The following is a 27,707-nucleotide window of genomic DNA, read 5'->3' as shown; positions in this document are numbered from 1 at the left end:
ACAGGTTACTGTTAATAAACTTTCAAGACTCTGTTTATCTCTTTCCAATACATTTTTATTTTTCAGTTTTTAATAGCAGAAAATAAAAAATAAACGCAGGTGAGTAAAACAACATGGTAATCACCCATACAGCTACATGTGCATATCAGTTATGGTTCCAGTTGAAGCTGTAAATCATGAAGAAAACCTAAAAAAATGACAAATATCTGCTTGTCTGAAGTGAATTGAATTCGTCATAATGTAATTCATTATCCTGAGAAATTCAGTATGAAGTCCACATTTAAGCAAACAATCAAGATCAATACGCAAAAATGCACAGAGGACACCCATACGCTTTAAAACGTATTATGCCAAAACCTGTCGACTCTCGGCCAACACAAAGAACTGAAATTAAAATAAATCATGATGTCCTTCCTCTTCTTCATGTCCAGGGCTAAAAAACTGTGATAATCTTGACTGAAACTGCAACAACACCTTGTGAAAGACACTTTTTCCTACAGAAGCTTTTTTTTTGCCAATTAAAGCTAAAAATCTGATCACAACAAAAGAAACATTCTCAAGCAGAGACTGCAGGCATAATGTCTACCCAAAGAAAGAGAGTAAAATAACAAAGCTTGCAAGAGAACAAAAAGAAGACAAGAATACAACAAACAGTCATGAAATATTTTGGGCTTCCTTTTACACTGGTTTCGGGTTGTTGGCTCTTTAAGGCCACAAACCTGAGGAGAAATACAGCTCGGATCATTAATTATTTCTGCCCAACACCACCACCACCCCCCACCCTGAAAAACATGGTCATCCTACACGACTCTTACATCTGAGCTACTTCAAATAACAGAACCCCCACTCAAAATGACAGAGAAACACATCCAACAGTAACCAGAAGAAACACGGCAAAGATCAACGTTAGCAAAAAAAATGTTCATGAGAACTTTGAGCCACCGACACCGTCCCCCATTATTACAAGTGCTGGTCATCAGCAAGCTGAGATCAGATCACGATGGAGGGGAATCGTCCTTCAGTCAAAGACACACAACGCTTCCAAAAGTGTTCAGGCATGCACAGGAACTTGGAAAACACGGCCCGTGTCAAATCATATCCCGTCCTGTTGCAGCGAGAGGAGACTGTGAAACTCGGAAATGTCTGATTCAATGTGTTTGCAGTAAACTGCTCAACACAGTCAGGCTCCTGTAAGTCCTCTTCATTCGTCAGTCATATAGACCAACTACTGGGCAGCGCTATCTAATTACAATTAAGGAAATAAAGATATGCAGGAGAGAGGCTGAGAAACGTTTGGAAGTGTTTGCACCAGAGCAAATGTTGCTGATGTGGATCCAACAACACCTTAAACTGTACAGTGGACTGGACAACTCAATGGGATAAAGCGATAGTTGAAGTTATTCTCTCAAAATAAGGTTTGAGGTGGTGATGAAAACTGCGAAACTGGCGAAATTGGTGACTATTGTGCTGGTGGAAATCTTAACCAGGTCTGACCCTTCCACAACGACGCATCGATTCAATCCTCCGGAGAGGTTTAGGTAAAACAGCTCATTTCATTAGTTGAGAAGTGGGAAGCTTCAAATCTTTCTTGGTTGTAGGCCTCGAATATCTGGCAACCCGGGCAGAAAAAAAGGGGGTAGCATATGTCAGCTAGACTGCGTTGCTGTCATAAAGCATGTCATGACTCCTCGTTGCCTGAGTCGTCCTCATCGTAGCAGCAGTCACCGTCCTCGTCCTCCACATCGTCGTCGTCATAGTAATAGTCATAGAAGAGGTCGGAGCCTTCATCAGGGGCCGGGACGCGTGTGCGGACGCAGTACTCTGCTAGTGTGATTGGGACTTTCACGCCGTCGCGCTCTGCTTCTGCTTTAGTGGCCAAAACCTGTTTCCTGAGGGAGAAATTAAGAAAACACTCACACACTGACTCCTCAGGAAGAGCTTAGCCTGTGAAAACACAGTTCGAAATTCTACCTGATGATTTCTACGTATTCACGGTCCTTGCCCTTGCTGTCCCTCCATTTACGGTACATGACAGAAGCGTCCACGTTAGCAGGAGAGAAGGTGTTGGGTTCATTCAGCAGCGAGATCACGCTCAGTAAAATGGTCCTGGAGAAAAACACACGAGTGAAAAGAGAATGTGTTTAATTAATTCAGTGTGAAAAAATATCTTCCAGAAATTACGTATTAGCCCATTTTTAAAGAACACAAACACATTAATTATTCATTTGAAAAATAAATAAAAAATATTTTGTCAACTTTGTCTTTAATGCCAGTTTTCTTGGAACTACTTCTTTTGAGCTATCTGAATTTGTTCTGCAACTAAGGATTTTTTCCCACAACTTATTTAATTGCCAATTACTTTTTTAAAAAATTGATTACTATCAACTAACCAACTATAAGGACATACGTTAATGTTTACTAATGTGTAGATTTCATCCATATTAATGATGTCTCATCTGAAGACATGATACAACTGTGTTTTACTGTATTACTGTCATGTATTATCTGTTTATACACCAGCCTCCACTAACACTCCATGTTAGTGTGTAATAATCTACTTATTAAATGTTTATATTCTGCTTATGAATGCTGTGAATAAGTGTTTCCAGCTAATCAGTTAACTGACTAATCATTTCAGCTCTAGTGTGAACACTGAAGCTAATGCAGAGCTAGCCGACAAAGCTCTTCCTTTCACGGGCAGCTGGAGGCCACTTCACCGAGGAACCGACCGTGTTCAGCTCCCTGAGATCACCGGAGCGGAAGAGAAAACAGCCCCCTGACCTCTTTACAAGGTACAACTATACAATCCATAATGAATAATATCCCACCTTTGTGGTGGCTGTTTCAACAAAGAAATAAAAATATGTTTTAAACTGAGCTTTAGTCTCTACAAATTTTACGATTCTACAAATAATGGATGAGTTGCGAAAGAATGGCACCTATCGACAGCTCGGGCCCAAAAAAGATCCAGTTGCACATGCGGTGTAGAATCCCTGCATATGGATTCATTGTTAGTCTATAGTATAGAATATTGTATATTCTGAAGACAAACGTCATGAGCTAATGGTACGAGTCAGGTGGTTTTCAAGAGCACAAAGCAGGGAGGTAACCAGAAACAGGAGATATAAGAGGGGAGATAATGAAGGTGGGTGCTAACCGGACATTCTGGGTGGGATTCCATCTCTCTGAAGGAAGCTCTCCACTCTGCGGGTCGTCCACTGGAGGGTGCAATATAGAAATACACACATCTCCATTCTGAAACAAAGGAAATCGACTCTTTTCATTTTCACGTGTAGGGCAGCTATTTAAATCAAATACAATATCAAGAGCACACACACAAGTTCATATAAAATTAAGCCAGACTGTGATACCACACCTCATAGATGTTGGGGTGCCACATCTTGGTGAGGAATCGGAAGGAGGGTGGGGAGTACGGGTAGTCCATAGGGAACTTGATCCGAGCCTGGGGCACAAAACAGATACAAGAAGGACATTTACATGTAACTGTACACTGTGCTGCTACAGTTTTCATTAACAGGCTTGAGTTTTAATGACGGCGTCGCCTTACGAGTTCTACCTTTACACTTTTTCCTCTGTGGACGCTGAATACGGTTTTAAGAGGTGTGTTTGTTTTATCTGCTCAAACTACTGAATAGATGTAGAATCCTGGAAATGTCTCATTTCACTGCATGAGTGCAGCAACCTGGAAAGTGACAACAGGCTCAAGCTGCAGGGGTTGTCCAACAAACTAATCAGATGGTAGCAGAGGTAATTGTGGGCTTTGTGGAAACAGAAGGTGAGCAGGAAGTCTCTGTGTATCCTGAGGGAACAGTCACAACAAACTGGAAACTGTTAGACTTAAAGTCTTAGAAAATCTCCGGTTTACCTCTGCCAACGAGGCTTTGACCCCTGTCCATTTGTTTGTGGGTTTGTTTCTGAGATTACACAGAAACAACTGAACAGATTTCCACAAAACCTGGTGGAAGGATGCGGTATGGGTCAGGGAAGAAGCCATTAAATATTGGTGCGGATCCAGGTTTTTTTACTTTCCTTAACATTGTTAGATAGGGCGTTTTCGACATTTTCAACCTTATCTCAAGATTAATGGATGGATCTTGATTAAATGAATCAAGCACATTTAGGTGACTGTTATCTATGAGTGTGTGAAATATAGTGCAGCTTGTCACTGACTCAACTTCTTCTCTGGAGTCCTTGTGCTTAATTGTTGCATATTTAGGATCATGGCTGCGGCCACATTGTGATCATGAAACGCAGTGGGATCTATGACTGGCAATATTGCTCTCATTACAGTTGTCATTACTGCGTCCTTACTCGGTGTCTGATTTTTTTTTTGTTGTATACATACTTTAAACATGGATCCTCTCCATTTATGTTAGATGCTGTCTTGAAAGTTGTAAATATTGTTATTTAGTTGATGTTACAATCTACATTTATTGTACTTGAAGGATTTCAGATTTTTGTTTAAATTGTTTTTTTCTATCTCACTCTAGTCGAGGGTTGAGGACAGATGATTTCGACACCTTGTTCAGCCCCATGAGCCAAAGAGGATTTGTGAATATTGGCTATACACATACATTTGACTGATTGATGTGCTGTGTGTGTTTTAATGAACTGTTAGATGAGTCTAGAAACATGTCTGGTAAAATGGTATTCCTTTCTCGTCTTACCTTGAAGTAGCCCCCTTCATAGTGAGTGTTTGGGGGTCCGAAAATGGCCACTTCCCAGTTGTAGAGATCCGCCTCGTCCACCAGTGTTATTTTGAAGCCCTCGACGGGCTCCTCCTGAAGACTCTTCATCTCCAACATGAGTGCCTTCTGAGAGCTGGCTACATGAGTGGAGTTGTGTTGCGCCATCCTGGACCTGCTGGCTCTCAGGACGGTGGAGGAGTGGACAGCTGACGGGGGTTGTTTACACCAACGCGGCTTTAAGTGAACCACTCACCGGCCAAACAACAACAACTTGTGTGTTCTCGATGTTCGCAGACAATGAAAACAGGCCAAACCAGCCCGGCTGCGCACACGCAAGCAAAAGGTCGCGTTTGTTCCCCCCAAAATAATCTAAATGAATTGCTCTCAAACGTCAACACTCGGTCTCTGGTGAAGTGGCTGAACCATGGTGGCTGACCCTCCGGCTTTAGTTGATCTACCTGGCAGGGCAGCCGCCGGACATAAGCCGCCGTAAATCTACTGGTAACGGGCTGGCTAACGTGAGCTAGCCGACAAAGCTGTTCCTTTCACGGGCAGCTGGAGGCCACTTCACCGAGGAACCGACCGCGTTCAGCTCCCTGAGATCACCGGAGCGGAAGAGAAAACAGCCGCTGGCTCGCTCCTGTCAGATATGAAGCTGCTAATGTCCCAACACATCACCGGGTGAAGAACAGTGTTGTTGAAAGAAGTCCCCCCTCTCCCATCAAAACAGGCAATGGCCGCCTTGGCTTCTGGTATTTGTAGTTCAACTTAATCTGCAGCCTTCATTTCCCCACGGAAAACAACAAACAAGCCACACGGCGTCACATACAATAACTGTGTTGTATCACATTAAAGTCAAAAACGTGTGAATCGTTTTGTTACGACCATTATTTATTGAATAGTTATTTGAAAGGCAAACTGGGAGAACTTCATTTATCAATGACATGACGTCACCAAAACGCGATGTTGTTTGTGTTTGAGAGAAGCGGCTCTGACCTATTTTCATTCTCAGGTTGTTTTAACACAGGACCACGTGTAAGTGACGCTAAATTTGCTCCGGATGTTTCATGTGCTGTAAAAACTGCATTTAAACTTAACGCTAATTTATTTGTCATTTATTTTTCGCCAGCTATGCACCTGACGTCAGTAATATGCGCCACAGTGTAGAAAGTCCCCCTGAGCTGGCCTTTTAACAGCCTGAGTAGTTAATTTATAACCATACAAATATCATATTGTTTTGAGGAATTTGTTGCGGTCAACACGAATATTTACATATGTGTGTGACAAATTGACTGTTTTTTAAAATTTAAATTGTGTTGTATTTACACCGTGGGGTCAGTAAACCGATGTCTTTGTTACCTCTTATTTACGCGACTCGGGACTTCCAGGACCCCGCACTGAGAAGAACTTCGCGATGAGTTCGAAGTCACGACGTCGGTCCCGCTCCAGGTCCAGAAGCCGGGGCCGGGAGCCGCGGAACCGGTCCAAAGTGAGCAGGTCTCGGTCTCCAGAGGACCGGAGAGACCGCAGTCGGTCCGCGGACGCGAAAAGAACCGCCCGTGGCCGCGTGCGGTCCGTCAGCAGGAACTCCAGCGGCGGATCTCCTGCCCGGCGTCGGCCTCAACACAAGGACCGTCCCGGCTCCAGAAGCGGCTCTGAGAGCGACATGAGGCCGGGGGCACACCGGCCCAGGAGCAAGTCCAGGGGTCGGACATCCAGGTAACGGTCTTCTTCTATTCACTGTCAGTGCTGCTTCTCATCGAGTCCCGGTGACCTGCGGTTACAACGCATCAGGTGGATCAGTTACTGACTGTCAGAGTTTCTGATCCGTCACAGTTTGAGAAAAGTCACCGGAGCATTAGTTTAACTTTTCAAAGATTTAGGGATAACTTCTTAATACTAAAACATCTATATTCTATAACATCTATACATCTCTGAATATGTTCTTTATTAGAGCCTGTTAACATCCCTCTGCTGAATACGTAAGACCATGGTTTCTCATAAAGGAGCACAAATGTACTTAAAGGTTCAGTGTGTAGAATTTACAGACATCTAGTGGTGACGTTTCAGGTTGCAGCTGAATACCCCCCCAACATGAAAGAGAACCTGTGGTAGTCTTCAGTTGTCAGATAAACTCAAAAGGCGTTTAGTTGGTCCAGTTAAGGCTACTGTAAAAAACATGGCGGCCTTCATAGAGACGAGGGTTAGGGTACAAATCGTACAATTTAGATGACACACATTAGTGAAAAGATCACTAGGATTATTTTATATTTATTTCTGCCAATAGATCTTTCACTTAAATCCTACCCATTGAACTTTAATCAACTTTTTTTGGTCCCAGTTCTGATTCAGATGATCCTAAAATGATGAGAAGGAGAAAGGAAATGGAGACGAGGAGAGGACCATCTCATGACAGGACGAGGAGAAAGTCTGGGTCCAGCTCTGACTCCCATGATGGAAGCAGTGATAGAGAAAGAAGAAGAAGGAGAAGTCCTGACAGACGGAGTCCAGCTCAGGGTAGACAGAGAAAGGAGCGAGATGGAGATAGAGACAGAGAGAGGAAGAGGAGCAGCAGCAGAGACAGGGAGAGAAAAGCAGAGGGAGACAAAAGCCAAGAGCAAAGGAAGAGGAGCGAGGACAGAGAGCAAGGGAGAAGCGAACAAAGCAGAGAGAGTGACAGAGAGAGGGTCGACAGGGATAGAGTCTACAGAGATAGAGGGAGGCAGCGCTCCAGCTCCCCCGAGTCATCTGATAGCTCAGGTTCTGATCAAGAGGGCCGTGCAGTTAAAGTGAAGGAGGATAGGAAGAAACAGAAGGACATGCTGAAAGCTCTGGAGACACCAGAGGAGAAGAGGTCCAGAAGACTGGCAAAGAAGGAAACAAAGGAGAAGAAAAGGAGAGAAAAGATGGGCTGGAGCGAGGAGTACATGGGGTACACCAATGCAGACAATCCCTTCGGTGACAACAACTTGTTAGGAACATTTAAATGGCAGAAGGTGAGTTGGGGAGCAGCGCCCAGTAGCTACTGATCCACTCAGTCAGAGTAGTTTGGAACTTTTCTTTCCAAAACTTGATTATTGTGTAAATATGTTTGTGTGTGTGTGGTTTTCAGGCGTTGGATATGAAAGGCATCGGTCATCTCGGAGAAAAAGATCTCAAAGACAGGAACAAACATATTCAGGAGGAGAACCGCAGAGAGCTGCAGAAGGTATGAGCACGAGGTTATATATTTGTTTGTGGTCATGTAATGTTACAGAGTTATGAGAAACAGCTTCTTAATGAAATATTGTAGGTTAAACAACTTCGTCTGGAGCGGGAGCGAGAGAAAGCCATGAGAGAGACTGAGCTGGAGATGCTGCAGAGAGAGAAAGAGGCGGAGCATTTCAAGACCTGGGCCGAACAGGAAGACAACTTCCACTTGCACCAGGCCAAACTACGGTAAGTCTCCAGCAACAATTACAAGGTTTAAGGTTCATGGTCGTCTTTACTGTCCTGCTTGAGTTCACTCTAAACAAATAAACATTGAGTGTGACAACACTAAAAACATAGAGCTGGTATATAGAATATAAATTCACACCAAGTACAAAAGTGCCAGTAAGCTTTAGTACAAATGTGCATAGAATTAGGAATGTAAAAATTGCAGATTGTAAATATACAAGACCATTATACAACAAATGAAACACGAAGCCTATTAGTCAGGGTTAACCTGACAGGTGTTCAGACAGGGCCGGACCCGGCACATCCTGTCAGGTTTGGGTCGGGTTGTCACGCTCTCCAGCAGAAACACATCACAGAGGAGTTATGTTAAAAGATAATCTTAACGTGGGATGTTTTGACGGTACAATCTCACCGACCGATCACTGAAACTCCCTTTTGGAGTGAAATGTCTTAAAAGTCCAAGATAGCATGAGCCCTCTTAAGGACCTGCTTATTATAAATGTCCAAAAGCTTGACATGACTCCCCTAGAATTTTTACTGGCCGTATTAATAATTCTCGTACTAGTTTGCTAGTACGTAATATACATTCTGACAGCCTCCCCATATCATGTCACAGAGGAGTTCTCTTTTAGTATGATTTACCACATGTGTATTTGTGTATCAGTTTGTTTGCACTATTCCAGTCCAGTTCCAGGCTCCTGCACCAGTTCCTGAATACTTGCACGCATTTTCTGAAAATCCTTGTGCGCTGTGTTTTTAGATCAAAGATTCGAATTCGTGATGGTCGCGCCAAACCCATTGATCTTTTGGCGAAGTACATCAGTGCGGAGGATGACGATCTCGCTGTGGAGATGCATGAACCTTACACCTTCCTCAATGGGCTCACAGTCACCGACATGGATGACCTGCTGGAGGACATCAAGGTGTGTTGTTATGTTACATTCCAAGGTCAAACTGGTATAGCTGTAGCTTAGCATAGCTCCAGTCAGGCTTGATTTTAAAGGGGGGATAGTGTATTAAACAGAATACTGTGAAAAAGATAAAGATTGCAGGAACAATACCCAGTAAATACAGATTCATATAAAATGCATCCTGTTGAAATAAACAAACTCAATATTGTGATTAGAAATGCATCACTTCTTTAGCAACTGGACCTTCTGCTGAATTTGCATGGGTTTGATCATTGTTATTTTTTTATGTAGTCTGTCTCCTGTCTTTACTAAAGAGTGAGATATGTTAAAAAAAAAAGGCCAAATCTACCAACAATCACAGCAATCTGTTTTCTTTCATGAGTATTTCCTGTAATTGCCACTAAGGGGTGCCAAACCCCCACATATTCAAAAAGTATTGCTTCTTCATATTTGAGATGTCAGGCTCTGTAAGATGTTAAAAAAATTCCATAATTTAATTATTCATATAGATGTGAATCTGGTGCACAGTGTTCTGTTACTTTTAACTGTGCCGCAATACAGTCAAATGTAGACACAACATTAACCATGAATGAGTGTGAACTCAGTAGAGATGTTCTGACCCTAAACACAACAGAGGACATGTTATTTGTTGCTTTGCACCTTTTATAGTTAAAACGGACTCTCATTGTAAGTGCTGTCATACCGACAGGTGTATATGGAGTTGGAGCAAGGCAAAAACGTGGACTTCTGGAGAGACATGACGACCATCACTGAGGACGAGATCAGCAAACTGAGAAAACTGGAGGCCTCTGGGAAAGGACCGGGTACTTGATTTTTCCCACATTATCATCAAACAGTAGTGAATGCCACAGGGAGCTATGCTCAGCCACACATTCTTTTTCTTTTCTTAATGCAATCTTTGTGAAACCCCAGGAGACCGGCGTGAGGGCATCAACACAGCTGTGAGCACTGACGTCCAGATAGTGTTCAAAGGAAAGACGTACAGCCAGTTGCAGGCTCTGCACTTGAACATAGAGACAAAGATTCGGGCTGGAGGATCCAACCTTGATATTGGTTACTGGGAGAGCCTGCTGCAGCAAGTCAGGGTCTACATGGCCAGAGCCAGGTACGCCCACTGTTCCTCTGCTCCTGAAATCCTAATTAATTCAGAAATCTGTCTTTCTGTCATTAAATTGTCTTGACAAACACTCATCCGATTGACATCAAACTTGATGTTGTTGTTGCTGAGGATGCTGGGAAGTGGATGAGTGGTTGTCAAGACCCTAACCTTACCCCTGACTGAATGTTACTGTGCGATGTTGAAAATGAACCCCACTATACTTTGATTAAACTATACAATTACTGAGCTAATTTTAAAATGGCAAAAACATAGTAATTACATAGTAATTTTGTACATTTTGCTAGAAGTTGTACAGATTTGGAGTTGTACATATTTGGAGTAGAAATAATCGCTTATTTGTGTGTGTGTGTGTGTGTTTTTTATGTATCAGGTTGAGAGAGCGACACCAAGATGTGCTGCGTCAGAAGCTTTTCAAGCTCAAACAGGAACAAGGAGTGGAAAGTGAGCCGTTGTTCCCCATCATCAAAGAGGAGCCAGACAATGACGAAGATGAGTAAGTTACCCACACAGCACATGCTGCACACATCCAGAAACTGTAGAGACCCGTAGGCTCGGTCAGTTACTGTGGCCCGGGGTCAAATTTCCCATCAGGCTGCATTAGTTCTCACTGAAATGTATGCAAACATTAATTGTGGATGCATCGAAATGTATATATATATTTTTTTTTAACCACAGGGAGAGAGCGAGAACCAGAGAGACTGCAACAGAAGAACCCGGACAGTCGTCATCTTCGTCCTCCACAAAAAATAAGAACAGAGAAACGGATGGCAAGGACGAAGAGGCGGGACCATCCAAATCCCCAACAGGAAAACAAGATGAGGAGGGAAGAGAAAAGGGTGGAGAGGAGAAGGGCGAGGTGGTGGAGGCCGTATTGACGGAGGAGGACCTGATCCAGCAGAGCCAGGCAGAGTATGACTCAGGCCGCTACAGTCCTACGCTGCTTACGCAGTCTGAGCTGCCGCTGGACACGCACACCATCACCCCGGAGGAGGACGCACACCGACTGCAGCTGGCACGCACACAGCTCCAAGTTACCGGTATGAGACCTTATAAAAACACACACACAAAAACAAGATGTGTATTAAGATAATAAATTGTGTTGCCAGTTGTAAGAGAACATCTAGAAGAGTCAATTCCAAGCAGTAGAAGTGTTAAATAAATTTGTCATGTGTAAAATATGTGTTAATGTGGCGCAGATATTTCACTAACTGCTGCTTCTTTGATTTCTCTGTCCATCAGGCGAAGCAAGCGAGAGCGCCGAGGACGCCTTTGTTCGTCGTGCCAAAGAGGGCATGGGTAATGATGAGGCCCAGTTCAGTGTAGAGTTCCCAGTCACGGGGAAGATGTACCTGTGGGCAGACAAATATCGCCCCAGGAAACCCCGCTTCTTCAATCGGGTGCACACGGGCTTTGAGTGGAACAAATACAACCAGACGCATTACGACTTCGACAACCCTCCGCCCAAGATCGTCCAGGGATACAAGTTCAACATTTTCTATCCGGACCTGATCGACAAGCGCTCCACCCCCCAGTACTTCCTCGAGCCCAGTCCCGACAACAAGGACTTTGGGATATTAAGATTCCACGCAGGGCCTCCGTACGAGGACATCGCCTTCAAGATCGTGAACAGGGAGTGGGAGTACTCTCACCGGCATGGCTTCCGCTGTCAGTTTGCCAATGGGATCTTCCAGCTGTGGTTCCACTTCAAGAGGTACCGCTACAGGAGATAGACGCCACGTAAGAGGATGGACCAAGAGCCCAGTCCCTGGGTTTTAAACACACGCAGTTTATGATTTATGCTGTATCTGCATTGTTGTATCGTTTCAGAAAAGCCAATTTGTTAAAGTTACAAATAATTTCTGTACTGTTGTTTTAAAAAGTCAATTGTAATGTAGTTTGCAAATTACACATTAAAGATGATTTTTACTCTATGCAAGCTGTGTCTGGGTGATGGTTGTCTGCCAATTTACAACATCAGATTTCAGAGTCAAAACACTTGGTGTCTATTCAAGAGATTCTATGTTCAAAACTGTAAAAGTACCAAGATGATTTAGAAGTGTGATTAACGTCCACATCTGTTCTTCACATTCATGTCAAGTCCTGTCTCGTAGAAAACTAGTAAAAACCCTGTTGCTAATATTTGGATTCACTGCAACAACACATGCATCTGGTAGAAAAAGGTTTTAATACAACAAAACAAATCTTTGCATTTAGTGGTTAGGAATTAATTGGCTCAATTTTAGTCATTGTACATTCCCTGTCAAAAACCACACCAATCTTTACAAGAAAATTCAACCCATAACAGAATTTACAACAATTAGTAAAAAACTAAAAACATACTTATTAAAATGTACATTCTACTGTTGAAATTCAAGCAACTCATTTGTACAAAAAGGAACTTTTGGTGTCACAGTTCATAGATTCTCAAAATAAGGTTTCGTTAACCTGGAAATTCCCTTTTACTCCAACCTAATGTAATTCTTATGGAAATCAACGTCTCAGCTCAGATATTACAGACCAACCGATGAATCTATTTGTGCTTTGAAACAAAAGTTTTCTGCCTTACCCACTCATTTTTTTAAACTTAAAACTCCCCTCAAGAGTAAACTGAATAATTTGCTTGTCATTTTCCAATTTCTGACTCTGGTTATTCATTCTCCCCTGCAGCACGGAACTCCACCTCCTCTCTGGTGTGGTTGTTATTGCTTCTGCCGTTGTCTCTTACAGACACCATGGGCTTGTCCTCTGCCGGCGCAGACCTCTGTGCCTCTTGGTAGCGCTCAGAGTTCAGCCCCCCCTCCTCGTGGGATTGTTTGCCATTTTTCTTCCCACACTTACAGGGAAGTGGTATGTGCCCTTTGTAAAAGTTCCAGGCCAAAAGAGCAAGTAGGGAAATTACCAGGATGACTACTACGGCCTGCAGTCCAGCCACAGAGGGGCCGTCCTTCTGGGCTTGTGGAGACAATATATCAACGCCCTTGCCCTTGCCTGCTGTGGCTATTGTGAGCTGGTACTCTGCCACAGTGGTTGTGTACTCGTTGGTTTTCGAGCGCTCCACAGACAGGCAGCGGTAGCGACCACCATCTCTGTCTGAGGCGTTGAAGATAAACAGTCCGTCTTGCAGTAGCTGAAAACGGTCTGAGGGGGTCAGAGGTTTTTTGTCCCGCTCCCACCTGGCTTCTGCCAAGTTGGAAGGCGAAGGGCAATGGAGCTTCGTGTTGCTACCAGGCCAGATGGTCTTATTCACTGGTTTAAAAGGATCTGAAAACCAAACAGACACAAATAACCTCAATTATGATGAGTTAATCTTCCTTGTGTCTAATGCTTGTCTCTCTTGGACTATTGGCTACACTGCCCCCCCCCCCCCCTGCCCTGTGATTTCCTAGGGCACTGCTCTGTTTCATCTGCTCCATTCATGTCTGTAAGCTTTCAGAAGATGTGCACAAATACAGATGAAAGGAACGCAGAGTACATACTGAGGCTCTAATTTATGTTTAGCATTAATGAGCCTTAAGAAGGAAAAAATGCAAACCCTGACACATTCAGTTTTATTCAGGATCCTAATAAATGTGCTGATCACACTGCGTCGGTTTAACTGTGCTCTGACTCACCAGCAGCTGGGCAAAGAGAGGCGTCTCCTTTTTTCACACTTTGGATCAGCTTTCTAAAGCAGAAGATGCAAAAATAACGGAAATTTAGTTTGGCTGAAACAGATCACAACACTGCTTGTCTGAAGAGCTGCCTATACCTTTGTGAACTCGAGAGGGCAACGCATTTCCGAACAACATTGTCCCAGCCACAGTAAGGGTCTCTTGCTAGAACGCAGTCCATGCAGGATGAGGACCTCTCACAGCTGGCCAGTGGGATCTGTGCTGCTCCGTAGTCTGAACCTGCATAGAGCTGAGCCTGTGCACACAGACGCAGAACAATCACACTGTTGTATGTGCAGAAATATACAATGGACATGAATAGTTACATTAAAGTAATAAGTGATATATTTTTCACTGTGTTTGGGTTTCAAATTACCGTGACATTAGAAAATTTCAGAATCTTGATTGGCTCCGGGGGCTGGAAAAGTTGTATTTCCTCTATGATGAACATCTCTCCATCGTAGTTCACCGCTTTCAGCATGGTGCCCTCGTCTTTTCGTATAAAAACAGAAAAACATACCATATTATACACTAACGCAAATGGCCTCACGTGTAACACTCATCTTGTCCACTTTTTAAAAGCAGTAAATTGAAATACACACAGGAAGTGGCAGTTTGCAGCATTTATAAAAGCCTGACCACACACACCTGTGCCAACAAACATCACGTGATACTTCTCGCCATCTGCGGCCTGCATTTCATTGACTATGATGCGTGTGAATGTAGCTCCCCTTCGCACCAGCAGTGGCTTGTCTCCTATTGGCTGGATAGACTGGTCCATGAGAGGCCTATCTTTGATAAATTGAAGGGTCCGATCAGGGAGGTCCAGAGTCTGAGTTATACCCGCTTTACGAGCCTCGTTGTTTATGCACTGGCGAGAGAGAGGAGGGCAAGGAAAGAGAAAAGGGAGAACAACGGAGTCAGAGTACAAAAGGAATCAGCTTCCTGCTGGGCCACTCGTTAAAAACAAAAAGGAGTTGCTTTTTGAGATTTTGTTTTGTTTCTCTCTCACACACACACACACACACACACACTCACACTCACACTCACACACACACACACACACACACACACACACACACACAGTGGGCACACTCACAGCTCCAGGCCGAGGGACGGGGACATCTCCGCTATACATCACCCACTTAACAAAAGAGGTTTCTACGGGGACTGGAGTCTTGTACTTCCCCTGCGCAAACACTTTGCTGATGTCAGACACCTGGTACGCACACACTGCAGACAGGTCTGATGTGCCCCTGAAACACAAACACAGAAAATGTGAGCCAAGCGGTGTGCCAAAGACCATTAAAGAAAAAAAGCAACCCTCCTTGCTCTTGGACCAACACACTAACACGTCTGGTAAATCAAACGCACCACTGTGGTGTGAAGATGGCATAGAACAAACAGTTCTTCCAGTGCTGCTGGGGGTCACACCAGAGGTAAGTGTCCTGGATTATGTGCGGCAGCTGGGACTCCAGCACCGGACAGTCCATCCTGGCCTTCAGGAAGGATGTCCACTTCTTCTGCAAAGTCCTCTGACCTCCAAGATCCCCCTGTGGGCACAGACACACCGTTAATTCCATACAAACGGAACCTCCACTCAAACAACGGAACAGGGCGGAACGAGCATAACTGAGGAAGCACTGTTTATATACTATTGTGTTGGTAAATGGAGCTGTTTAAAATAAGCACATGCATGGTGAGCTCTTTATCACCTTGCAGACGCGGGCCACACGGGAGACCATCAGTTTGTTGTAGCAGTCGCACTCCACAGCTGTCTCACTGAAGAACAAGTAAACCTTGTCGTCATCTCCGTCCTCATTTTTGTCACTCTCTGGCATCTGAGCCATAGAAACAAAATGGGGCTCTGGTGTATAAAAGAGAAAAGACATTAACATTGACTCAGCTATCAAGCAAAGCTCAACAAGTTCAGTGCAGAGACAGTGAAGTCCAAACATTAATTATAAAAAAATAACATCTTACCGTTAAGCCAGGAAGTCTTGAACTCGGTGCGTATGGAGACAGGAGAGCTGCGCATCAGGATTGGTTCAGAGCCCAGGAAGTTAATTGAGGTGGCTGAGTATAGGTTGTTATCTATTGAAACAAGACAGAAAACACCAAAATACAAATTAAAATGTTTAATGTCCTGTCTCTTTAAGGCCCCACTTCCAATAAAGCCCAGTCTGCTCTCATTGGCCAGCTGGCCGCCTCTGTTGTGATTGGTCATCAGCCTCCAGCGCATGTAGGAAATGTGGCTTTGCTAGCGGCCATGCCACACTAGCCGCTAGGCATGCATTACGCAAATGTAGGGCATTGTGATGTCACGTGACCCCAAAAGTAACGACCAAACTCCTGATAAGGACGTTCCTGGAGCAGTGTTTTCTTTGGGTTTACTGTGGACTTTAGGCTTTTTATAATATGTCTCCTTTAAACAATCTTAATTTCTTAATCCGTTGTTGAACAGCTACTCACCAACCATGATGGAGGTGTATCTCTGAGAAGGATCAAATGGACACTTCCCTTTGCCATCCTCTCCTTTGTTCTCGAGAGTCAGCTTCCCATCTGCATAGGACTGCATTGACACACAGCATTTCATTTGATGGAAAACTCATACGGCAGTTTAGTTTGTACAAAATGACAAGCGGCTCTGAATTTGTCTTACCATGTAATCACACTCTGGATCGAAGGCATTGGTTCCACACACATACATCCTGTTATCCTCCATCTTATGTAATATCCTTATATAGTTCATGCAGTCCTTCTGTAAATACATATCAAAAAGCAATTACTACATCTGCTCAATGCACAGTCAGTTCTAGTGAGAAAAACCAGAAGGGACCCACCTCAGGATCTTTGCCTTTGTTTGTGCACTCATCTTTTTGCTCTTTCGTCACTTCCCATTTCACCTAGGAGTTACAACAGTTTTTGTTACACACTCCACCACAATGTGTTTCCCATCATAGAGGTTGAGAAACGCAATGCTAGCAGTAGTTGAAATCAGTGAGGTAATTTTCACCATAAGCTAGTTGTTTTTCTGTGTTAAGTTAAAACATTACCTCCAAACTCCACGCTTGCATTTCAAAGTTTGTTTGGACAAGATTAAAACCCAAGAGCAACGTAAGCCTGAGAGGTTAAATTCAGGTCACAGAGTCGGGCCCAACGCAGAAGTTTGTCGTTATAAAAAAATTCTGGCCGTCATCCAAGAAATCTCTGATAAGAAAATTCCAAAAGCTAACAATCAACGGGCCTTGCTCCAAGATGGAACTGGCCAGAACCGCATAGTTAACAAAGGGTGTTCTTACTGAGGCATGTTTCTTGGAGATGTCGTTGAGGTCAAGAGCATACACTGCCTCCCTGGCACCCAGCAGCAGCAGATCCAGGTCTTCTCTCAACAACATGGTGGAGTAGTTGAAAACACCTTTCTCGTGAAACAGGTGAGCCTTGACCCCTAGTGACAGAACATGACTGATTCATCATTGAGCAACCACCCTGTTTCCCAATGAGTCTATCCCTAGTGTAACTGTGTGTGCCAATATGGGATGACACACTGCAAGCTATGGTTATAAAAGACAGGCAGTAACACTCACTATCATGGGGCACAGTTTTGCGGGGAACACAGTCCAGTGGTGAGGCGTCTTCCAGCACCGAGGCCACGGGCAGCAGCCAAAAGACGCAGAGGGAGAGCAGCGGATGCATGGCTCCTTTGTTCAAGCTGAGAGGAATTTACGCTTTATTGTTTCCCCAACAGTCACTCTCACAGAGGTAAAGACAGCAAGTGGCATCTATGACGTGGTGAGGTCTGTGCAGGCTGAAGAGCCCTGGCCCCTTCACTGGCTCCGCTCAGCAGGCTGTCCATGGTGAGATAGATGGCCCACACCAAAGAGACAAAGCAGAGGAAGGCTGAAAGAGACAAGGTTGGATGGGTATCACAATCAATTCACCAAACGTGAGACCTGAAAGATGAAAAAATAAAAAATCTTAGGATATGTAAAGAGAGACACAAAACAAATGGGGGAAATGAGATGTGAGGAGAATCCTTAAAGATGTGTTGAAAACAAAGTGAAAGACACAAAGAAAAAAAAGAGAGAAAAAGTAGAGGAATGGCCAGAGGGAGCAGAGTGAGCTAAAGTCAGCACAGCAGTAATTCTGTCAGTGCCATAGTGATGTTAATGCAGGGCCATGAAAGGCATTCAGCAGGGTGCAGGCATGTCAACCTCAGCTCTCCTGCAGCACCAAACACAAGCACACAATGAGATGCACAGACGCTGCCAAAAGTGTGGTGCAGATGAGCGCCGGGGACCGAGTTGGTTGCAAGAGCAGTTTTACATGAACCGACAGGAAACACTATGGTTTGAGTCACCATTGCACCTCAGATAAGAAATCCTGCGCTTCCTCCGCCTGCTTAGATCACAGAGCTGTAAAAATGACAGCTGTTGTCACAAGTGATCTTGTCCTGCAGACAGTGTTACTACGACCGGCAGAGTAGGTGTGAACCAATGAAGGGGCTTCTTTCCAAACAGAGATGTGCTGCGTTTCACCGATGAGCTGCAGCATGTCAGAGAATGCAGCTCTGATAAGATGTTTCACGTATTTGTCCCTGGGGGCCATAGCCAGCTTCACTCCACACACACGCACACTGGTTTGTGCATCTATCCTTACTAGGACTTTGCACTGACTTCCATTGATTGTTGTCAGCCGAGCCAAAACCTTATCCTTAACCATGACCAATTCATGCCTAACCCTAACCTCCAGTTCCATCTTATCCCTAACCTTAATCAGGAGCTCAGAAATGATGTTTTACCTAATTAGGACTGGGCTGTAGGTCCTCATGAGGTTTACTGGACCTGATAAGGTCTGTGTTTATGCTGGAAAAGGAAAAATGAGGACACACACACAAGTCTCTCTACAGTGAGGACACTCATTAGCATAATGCATTCTCTAACCCCTTACCCTAACGATCATAACTGAATGCCTAACCCTGACCTAAACCTAATTCTAACCCTAAAACCAAGTCTCAACCCTCAAACAGCCCTTTGCATTTGTGAGGACTGATCAAAATGTCCTCACAATGATGGTATTGAACCATAGATAGACATGTGCACACACACAGTTGTGTCTCCATGACTTCAGAGGACATTGCGTTGATTTACATTGACTTCATGGGGATTTCCTCTTTCCTCACTACCTGCCTACACCTAATTCAATGCTAAACTTAGCCTCAACCTAACTTAAACTGGTATTATTCACATACACGGACTTGCTTTGTCCCCATAGTGTGACTGTGTAACTACATTCAGGTCCCCACAACATGAGGAATACCTGGACCTGAAACACACACCCACACCCACACACACACTCACTGCACTTTTGCGCCATATGGCCCCCAGCAATGAAAAGCCAGCTCGATTAGAAGCATTAAACTGCCAGTTGATAATAATAGGTTGTTGGAACCACGTTGTTGTGTTAGTAACGCGACACAGAAAACTGTTTAGCAGTAAGCTAGTAGTTTGTTTCACTTTAATTAAAACACAAGTTGTTATTTTACTGCATGTAGTAAAGCTGTAAACTCAGCCGCTCAGCAGGTTCAACACAACACTTACCTGCGCGCTGACACGCCCGAGACTGTGTGCGCCTCCATTCGGTAAAGTAGTCCCAGCACCTGTGAGCTCTGCGCAGTTTTCTGAAGGATTACGGCGACGTTACGCTGCAGGTTGGTGTGAAGACGAGTTCAGGGTGAAGATGAACAAAAACCCAAAACGAGAAATGAACCCAGCACAAGAGCCGCTGACGAGAAAGAAGCGCGCAAGTAAGTTAAAGGTTAAACGTGCGGAAACAGGAAAGAAGTAGCGTCTGTCTGTGTCTGTCTGTCTTTGTGTGTCCCCTCTGAGACACTGCGGAGCTCCGTCACTGGACAGACCCCCGGCTCTCAGCCCGCGGTGAGAAGCGTCTCAATGGCAGCTCTGCTAGTTGTGTTTTTGTTGTTACCTCCTTCAGGCTGACGCGGCGGAAAGACGCTGATCTCTGGTCAGATTAAAACTCGTCCAGTCCACCTGAGTGTTTGAGAGCAGAGGACACAGCTGACTCCAGATGGGCGAGGTGAATGATGAAAGCTGCTGTTTTCAAACAGAGCCAACATGTCCAGACAGGAGAGATGGTGTAACCCAGTGTTTTCTGTCTTGCACAAGAGGAGCCATTATTTCAATTCTTCTCATATTCTCATCACATCCAGTGTAATACTGTTGCACCTGCACACACATAATCTATACATAAAAAAAATCACCTACAGATAATGGAGTCATAATCACTTTCATATGAATTTGGTTGATGCAACTTCCACATCGTGCAAAAAGTCCAAACTTGCAGCTACTTGTTGTTTTGCCCACAGGGCAGACTTATGGTGCAATGCAGCCAAATTCAATACAAACAAAACAAATCCAAATTACATCCCTCTGTTACAAAATATCAGCAAAACCCAGTGTTGTGAATTCCCAAAAAGTGTTTAATACAAATACACAGAATTGGATTTAAGCGTATTACACCCTATTCATATACATATACCTGACAGGCCACATATTACGTAAGACGCTGGCGACCTGTGCAGAGCGTGCCACGCCTCTAGACCAGTGTCAGCTGGGACTGGCTCCAGCTTCCTGTAAAACAGTAGAGATAATGGACGGATGGATATCTTACTTATCTCAGGTTTTTATGTGTGAACATCAAGGTCCTCAAGCCAGTAGTGCTACAAAGGACTGGGGGGGGGGGGGGGGGCTCCAGACAAAGGAACTCGGGGGGTGTGGGGGGCCTCTCGCCCAAGACACTCATAATGCACAACAGACATTCCAGTCTTCAACCAAACCTTGAAAATGTTCTTCTTCAGGATTATGGTGCAGTTATTGTCTCCTGTACATACACAAAATTATAGCATTTAAGGAGGTCCTCACAAAATGATTGTTGCTGTGGATCAGCCATTCTTAGGGCGCCCTTTCTGCTCAGCAGATGAATGCTTTGCCTATGCCCCTCTTGTAATACCCCTGCCTCCATCTTACATCGTCCATATATGCACTGTTCTTTGTTTGTTCTTCTTTGGTTCATGTTAGCTCCGTTTTCAAATTTGAGTTCAGGTGGTTTTGAAAGAAATAGCAGGGGGTTTGCAGACTAACAAATGAAAGAGGAACATGTATTTCTATAGATGTTTTGGTTTCGGCTAAGTAGTAGACGAACTGTGTAAGACAGTATACACTTTTACTGATGAAAATAGCATCAGTGTAAATCTGTCACACAAACCCATCTCCACTTCCTCCCACAATCCAGAAATGAGTCCAACCACTCAACTAATCATAAATCAGTCTTTGCTGTTAATCACGACGTTGCCGCCATTTTTATAGCATCAAAATAACTTATTAAAACCAAACTTACCAGAAAAAGTAACACTTGACAAACAGTAGGATAAGTACCTAAAATGACACAAACTATCTGAGAGAAAAGGTTATTTGACATATACCTTTGGTTTAGTTTAGCATAAAGTAACATAAAGGAGCAGGGTTTAAGATCTACTGCAACCAGCCAACAGGGGGCGATTGAGACACTTTGGCTTCGCTTTAGAGGAGCAGGCTGTCAGGTCGTCCATCTTTATATTCAGTATAATCTGTATATATGTGTGTATTAGTTTGTGAGATCACAGATGGAATGTGGAAATATACTTCCCTACTGAAGTGTAGAAAAAGTAAACTTTTACTAAAATACTTTTTTCCTTCTATTTATTTGTGGTAAAATATCTCGATAATGGATCATCTCCCGAACCAGCCACTCGTGGTAGCAATTAAGGGGGTCATACTTTCAACTCCAGATGAGGAATGACTGAGATCCATGCAAAAACAATTTAATGCCCTCAATATCTAACAAACACTATTCTTCAATAGTGATCAAGTGGACACATCACATATTGTACAAACATACATGTACGAGAAACCAATCATTGTAAGAAGACTCAAGTCAGTTGATCACAGTTTTCCACGAGTGCTCAGACACATATCAAATCTGCTCGGACTGGCCAATTGACAGATATGTCAAATAATGTTTCCCATGTAGAAAAAACGATCCTCAGATCTGTAATACATTATCATTTTGTTACTGAAGGCAAATAGGTAGGGTATAATACTGTGATAACCAAAACCCTTTGTGGGTTCAATCTGCAAAATAAAACTTTTGGTCTTTGCCAAGTTTCTGGTTCTTGTGTACTTAATACTTAAATAGTGTTCTGTCTCTTTAGTTTACAGCCCTTCCACTAGAGGGCACCCTCACACACAGCAGATAGATTTTCTTGAAGGGGAACAGCGGAGTCTCCGAGCAGGTCTGAGCACTGGTGAGTCGTAGCACCATACAGTAGCACATATACACAGTAGCAGAGAATAAGGAAACACTTTAAAATCAGCACCGACATTACAGTCAAATTTGGGTTTGAAATGAACCACAGTGGTGTCGTTGTATCGATCGACAACATATTAATGGTCATCAATGCTTATTAACCACATATAACACTCAGAGCAGCAGGCAGAGACTGTGCAGGTTTCACTTTCAGGCCAGCTCCACTGTATTCACATGATTACTAGATGTTAGATGAGGGGGAAGGTGGAGGGCCGCTGAGCTGAAACCTGAGCGCGCCTGGTTTATTTTACTTTCAGAGCAGATAAAGTGTCTCAGGTGCGGCAGTGACATCAGCAGGTCAGCACAAACAGACACGGGCTCAGACAGGAAAACATTCGGCTCTGTTGGTGGTCCGAGTGTGTCAATGGTTTCTCCTGGAGGTTTTAGTTGCCAGTCACATTGATTCAGAGAAGGGAAAGTAATCATTTGTTGGGACGGTGGTTTGTAAACAGTTTTATGCATGTGGACGAACCACTAAAAGAAAGTGGCGGTGTTTGTAGTCCCTTGTCTTCCGCCTAGAAGGCACAGGATGAGTACATAGCTGCGGTGAGAAGGGGTTTGGCACTGAAGATTGAGTTCGCTGTGACAGGAAGTAGTTCCTCCCGAGTGAAATCAGTCCTGACTGGCTCGTCTCATCTCCAGCTTCATTTTGAGTTCCTCGTTGAGCGCTGCGGAGAGACAGAGGATAAACACTTTGAGCTGATACGACTGAGGATCGACTGCTGCAGGTGACGTCTGCACTTTATCTACTCACTCTGTGCAAGAGGTGAAGGAGAAAGGATGAGTCGTCTCATCGGGTTGGTGGGCGAAGCCGGTACAGACGTGGTCAGGATACGGCGGTCTGGGGCGGGGGACCTGGACAGGGGACTACTGCTGCACCACCGATCTGCACCAGAATGAAAGCATGCAGTGATCACTAAGTGTTTTCACACCTGAAGGTCCAGACGAAGGTCCAAACCAAGATCCATGTCTTGTTACGTTGTTCACATTTTATCTGGTTAGATTTGGTTTCCTACACAGTCTGTGCTGCAGGGGGGAGGTCCAGTCGATACACGTGCTGGACCAATCAGGAGTCAGTCTCAGATGTCACCCCATTTTTATAGCATCAAATAACAATTTGAAACCAAATTTCCAGTGGGTTAAAAATGACCACCTTTAAAAAATATATATTTGATGTGTACTTTGACTTTATAGTTTGGTCCATGTCCCATGCACTAACATGGAGAAGGTGAGGTTAATAACCTATACTGCAACCAGCCACCAGGTGGTGATTGAGACACTTTGGCTTCCCTTTTGATAAGTTGTCATGCCGTTCATCTTTACAGTCTGTAGTTTCACATTGCAAGTTAGACTTTTGTGTGACATACTAACATCGTCATCATCTACGTGGGCTGCATTTTTATGTCTTATATGAGGGTTTTTATAACTTCCTCAGAACAAATTGAAATTAAACATTTGATGTCCTCCTTCCCCCATTTGGCACCACAGCTCATTTCTGCTTCTCTGCTGTTCCTTTTTTATCATCCATTGTTTAATGATGTCTCAACTTCCTGTAATTGGTCTGAAAGTCTGAACTATCCCAAAAAGCGTTTTCACACTGAGAAGGAAAACGAACCATGGTTCTGTTTGATACAGACAGAGATTTCCACTTGGAATAAATATAGGTCATTTGGTTAGAACCATGGTCCGAGTCACCTTTTATTTTTGTTTCTGACTAAATTGAAAAGTCTGGACCAAATGCAGGTGTGAAGCACCCTAAGGCTGTCTGTCTGTGACTGTCTCTGATGATCTGTCTGTGCGTCATGTTGAAGAGACAAACCTTGTTTTGGCGGCAGGGCAGGAGCCTTTGGAAGGGGGCTGGTGGGGGCAGTGTGGAGGATCCTTTCTCCATTCTCATCATTGGCAGAAACGTATGCTGGTGACATAAAAGAAGTAATAATAATGTTGGACTAATAGATTTATGGTGAGAGAAAGATAAAAAAGCAGAAGAAGTAAAGTGTGCCTCACTGATATTCTCCTCATATGGCTCCTCCAGGAGGAACGGTTGAAGAGTTCCTGCCGTCTTCTCTACCAGGGCGTCAATGACCTCGTGAAGTGTAGCACAGGGAATCTGAAAAGAGGAAAACAGTTGGATTATATGTAAAAAATCGGATGGATTATTAATAATGTTAAAAACCCATTTGTCATTAATTTTTACAGTCAGTGTTTAAGATCATCTGTGTGCTCAACTGTAACCACGTCCTCACTCACCCTGAAAACTCAAATCAAAGTCATAAAGAAAAATGTGAATACAGTTAGTTAGTTCTGACAAATTGTCACTCAGACAGAGAGAGATGAGATATTAACATCTAATGTTTTACTTTCCACTTAATAAATGTGATGTAGTGTATTTCCTATCATTTTGAATATTCAACCCTATGGTAGAGGTGCACCAAACCCATACCTAATTATGTAACCATGAAATTATGTTTTATGATAAGAACAGTGAACATATATAAGTCAATCATAAGAACTTTGAATTTAAGAAATCCACATCCTTTTTATTTTGTCAAATATGAATTGTGTATGTATTATACATTTATTACACACTTACAGGATTTTCTACATCGATGACATAACCGCCTTGGTCCCTCTGAGTCACACGGTAATGTCTGAACACCGACCTGGAGCCAAAGACAAATAGAAAGTTCAGACATTTTGCTGTGAAGATGGCGTCTGTCTGTCTGTGTCAATTTGCAGCTGCGGTGTCCAGATGTCCAGCAGGTGTTTTACCCGTTGAGGTCTTGTCGAGTGGTGACAGCCAGCGAGCATCCATCTCTGCCTGGACGGAGCAGCATGTTGCCACTGTCTGGGTGTCGCTCCAGGAGGACTTCAGCCTCTGTCCGCGACACTGGGCGAAAGCACCTGCACGCCCCACACACAGAGGAGGATGACACTCATGTTCACACACTCCAAAACGGTTGCTCTCAACACAGAGCAGGACTCACGCTGGGATCTCTCCTACTAAAGGCACGGAGAGCGGGGAGGGAGGAGCACGTGTAGGTGTTCGAATCCTCCGCCTGGACCTCTCTTTGTCCACCACCTCCTTCAGCATCTGCAGCTGGCCCGGCAGCAACGTCAGACAGGACGGCACATTGAGCTGTGATTGGGTGGAAGGCAGATTTGTTTAATTACACAGCTCAAGAGGCAGACACTGGTAAGAGGAATGCTGGTGAGAAAAAGATGAATATTTACATCAATGACAGAGTAGAGGAAACCTTTCCACAGCTCCCTTGATTCTAGGTTAGGTGCCTGGAAAAGACAAGAGCACTTAACACCTGGTAAAAACAGTTCATTTTATTATTATTTTATAATAATGTCATAATATGTCCCCATAACATAAATGATGACATAATAAGGTGAAGACATGCTAGGTTAGGTTAAGGTTAAGATTAGGATTATGGAAGTACTAATTATGGTCATATGAAGTCTCCAGGAAATCATTTTAACTTTATGTAATTTCCACTGGAGACGTGTGTGTGTGTGTGTGTACTTGTATTTATATCTTTGTGAGGAGCATTTTGAGAATAGGCCCTATATAGTGAAGACATTTTGCACTTTTTCAGTGAGCTGTTTGAGGGTGAAGACTTGGTTTAAGGGTAAGGGTAAGTCATTTAGTTGTAATGGTTAAGGTTAAGGTAAGGGGCTAGTTACTGTAAGTTTGGTTTCCCCATCCTTCATGCGTAGGATGAGTCTGGCCGCCTCCAGGTTTCTGTCCCGGCTGCAGTCGTCCTTCAGGGACACAAATCCACTGAGATCCATCTTCTCTACGAACTGCAACACCCCCATACACACACACATAAACGCGTGTTAGCATCAACACACCATGACGCACACTTGCATGTATACAAGGTATACACACTTACATGAGTGTCCTTGGGGTTATTGAAGAAATACAGTGAATTCCCGCAGAGACATGTCCACAGTCGCCTGGATGCCTGTCACACATGGAAATAAGCAGATAGAGAGAGAGCTGGGACAACAACTGGGCTGTTTCCCACATCCGTAATTTAATGGATCCTTCCCTTCTTTATCACTCTCACATTTCCTGTCCCAAGAGATGGATAGAGAGGGGAGCCCCAGCTGTGGTCAATCTGTGACCATGGATCACTGGGATATCCTGCACCTGAGCCCGGCTCATATTACATGTCTGTATACATTAAAATGAGCATAATGAGAGGGAGGAAGTCCATGTGTCCCGTTCTTTGTTTCTTACCTTATATGTATCTGTATGTATGTAACACATGCAAAAGAACGATGAAGTATTTTATTTCAATAGCTTCCATGTCATGTGACCCACTGACTCCAAACCAATGCTGAATTATACTAATTGTATTATTAATCTAAACAAATAAGACACAGCTCTTTCTTCCGCTTTTAGTGTTTCTGATATTGTATGTGAACATTCATATTTCATAAAAATGAATGACTTGACTGGGTGTAACTTTGTATTAGACATACTGGAGATGCACAGTCCAGGCTGTCAGGTCAATAACGTGAAAAGAAGAGTATTCCTCTGAGTCAGCAGTGAATCGTGGGAGATAAAACTGCTTGGCAGACATGTGTGTGTGTGTGAGATACAGTGAGTGGACTTGTTATAAGATCCCAGCCACAGATCGTCCATGTGATGTGATTGAAATGACACGCATCGTTTTGACAGCAATCGGGTTTTCCTCGATTCTCACGTCGTGATTGCTTCACAGTCTCTTCAGAAAACAGACTGATAATGAATCTCTGATCCGCTATGTGAAAGATCCCGAGTGTCGCCTCGCCCAATCCACCATAATAAGGAAGTTGACAGCTCTGTGGGAATGCGAGGGGGGGGGGATCAGCCGGTGCATACATACACACAGATCCTGTCTATCAGTAGCATGCGCTGGAACAACATGGCTCTACGTCGGCACCGGCAGCGCCTACCTTTTCTTTCGGTCCTCGCTTCTCCAGGTATCCCTCGTAGTAGCAGGGCGGGAGCGGCGCCCGGGCTCCCCCCGGCCCGGGCCGCTGTCTGATGGGTGCAGCCGCCATGAGTGTCGCTGGCTGGGCACCGAGGACAAAGGGGATCCGAGTGATTCTGGGGGAGTGACACGCCTTCCTCGATGAGATAGTGCTGTGGCACTAATCCAACAGCTGGCTGCCGGAGCCTGCTGTGTCTGGGGGGTCATGCGGGCGGGTGGTTGGGCAGATTAAAAATGGCTGCAGGGGGATAAACGTCCAATATATAGAGATGTTCACTGAACACAAATGAACATCTGTGCAGATGTGTAAAGATGAATGAAATGAGATTTTAAATGAGAACTGTGAAGGCTACATGTTAAAATAGATAAACATACATAAACCATATTTTCTGCAGGATTTTATCATTGTATTTAAAAGATCATTTTAGTTGCATGGCTGT

General features: G+C 43.9%; 4 protein-coding genes and 1 long non-coding RNA gene across 5 annotated transcripts; 2 read left to right on the top strand and 3 right to left on the bottom strand.

The window, feature by feature from the left end:
- Nucleotides 1–37: 37 nt before the first annotated feature.
- On the bottom strand, nucleotides 38–5,461 carry cdc34b (cell division cycle 34 homolog (S. cerevisiae) b). Its single transcript, XM_034613173.1, has 5 exons — nucleotides 4,689–5,461; nucleotides 3,377–3,463; nucleotides 3,158–3,255; nucleotides 1,972–2,106; nucleotides 38–1,889 (listed from the first exon to the last, which is right to left on the bottom strand). The coding sequence occupies exons 1-5, from the start codon at nucleotides 4,872–4,874 to the stop codon at nucleotides 1,679–1,681; spliced, it is 717 nt and encodes a 238-aa protein (XP_034469064.1). The 5' UTR covers nucleotides 4,875–5,461; the 3' UTR covers nucleotides 38–1,678.
- Nucleotides 3,478–23,774, top strand: LOC117778010. Its single transcript, XR_004616713.1, has 3 exons — nucleotides 3,478–4,159; nucleotides 17,882–17,896; nucleotides 23,762–23,774. It is a non-coding gene; the product is annotated as an uncharacterized LOC117778010 (long non-coding RNA).
- On the top strand, nucleotides 6,081–12,130 carry cactin. The gene is made up of 10 exons (XM_034613170.1): nucleotides 6,081–6,428; nucleotides 7,051–7,705; nucleotides 7,822–7,917; nucleotides 8,002–8,147; nucleotides 8,908–9,070; nucleotides 9,768–9,882; nucleotides 9,992–10,184; nucleotides 10,570–10,692; nucleotides 10,875–11,236; nucleotides 11,439–12,130. The coding sequence occupies exons 1-10, from the start codon at nucleotides 6,124–6,126 to the stop codon at nucleotides 11,927–11,929; spliced, it is 2,649 nt and encodes an 882-aa protein (XP_034469061.1). The 5' UTR covers nucleotides 6,081–6,123; the 3' UTR covers nucleotides 11,930–12,130.
- Nucleotides 12,369–19,742, bottom strand: sema4e (semaphorin 4e). Its single transcript, XM_034613171.1, has 15 exons — nucleotides 19,450–19,742; nucleotides 17,437–17,749; nucleotides 17,152–17,297; nucleotides 16,693–16,755; nucleotides 16,512–16,610; nucleotides 16,322–16,421; nucleotides 15,833–15,943; nucleotides 15,565–15,716; nucleotides 15,224–15,402; nucleotides 14,949–15,105; nucleotides 14,498–14,720; nucleotides 14,226–14,341; nucleotides 13,948–14,105; nucleotides 13,811–13,863; nucleotides 12,369–13,460 (listed from the first exon to the last, which is right to left on the bottom strand). Exons 2-15 carry the CDS (start codon nucleotides 17,543–17,545, stop codon nucleotides 12,847–12,849), a joined length of 2,280 nt encoding a protein of 759 aa, XP_034469062.1. The 5' UTR covers nucleotides 17,546–17,749; nucleotides 19,450–19,742; the 3' UTR covers nucleotides 12,369–12,846.
- Nucleotides 21,713–27,479, bottom strand: stap2a (signal transducing adaptor family member 2a). The gene is made up of 11 exons (XM_034613172.1): nucleotides 27,230–27,479; nucleotides 26,179–26,250; nucleotides 25,967–26,086; nucleotides 25,508–25,564; nucleotides 25,261–25,412; nucleotides 25,046–25,177; nucleotides 24,867–24,936; nucleotides 24,281–24,383; nucleotides 24,093–24,188; nucleotides 23,028–23,159; nucleotides 21,713–22,941 (listed from the first exon to the last, which is right to left on the bottom strand). The coding sequence occupies exons 1-11, from the start codon at nucleotides 27,335–27,337 to the stop codon at nucleotides 22,886–22,888; spliced, it is 1,098 nt and encodes a 365-aa protein (XP_034469063.1). The 5' UTR covers nucleotides 27,338–27,479; the 3' UTR covers nucleotides 21,713–22,885.
- Between the last annotated feature and the right edge of the window lie 228 nt (nucleotides 27,480–27,707).

Source organism: Hippoglossus hippoglossus, chromosome 17, assembly GCF_009819705.1.
Source record: "Hippoglossus hippoglossus isolate fHipHip1 chromosome 17, fHipHip1.pri, whole genome shotgun sequence".
In the NCBI taxonomy this organism is placed as follows: domain Eukaryota; kingdom Metazoa; phylum Chordata; class Actinopteri; order Pleuronectiformes; family Pleuronectidae; genus Hippoglossus; species Hippoglossus hippoglossus.
This window is presented reverse-complemented; position numbering and strand designations above follow the sequence as displayed.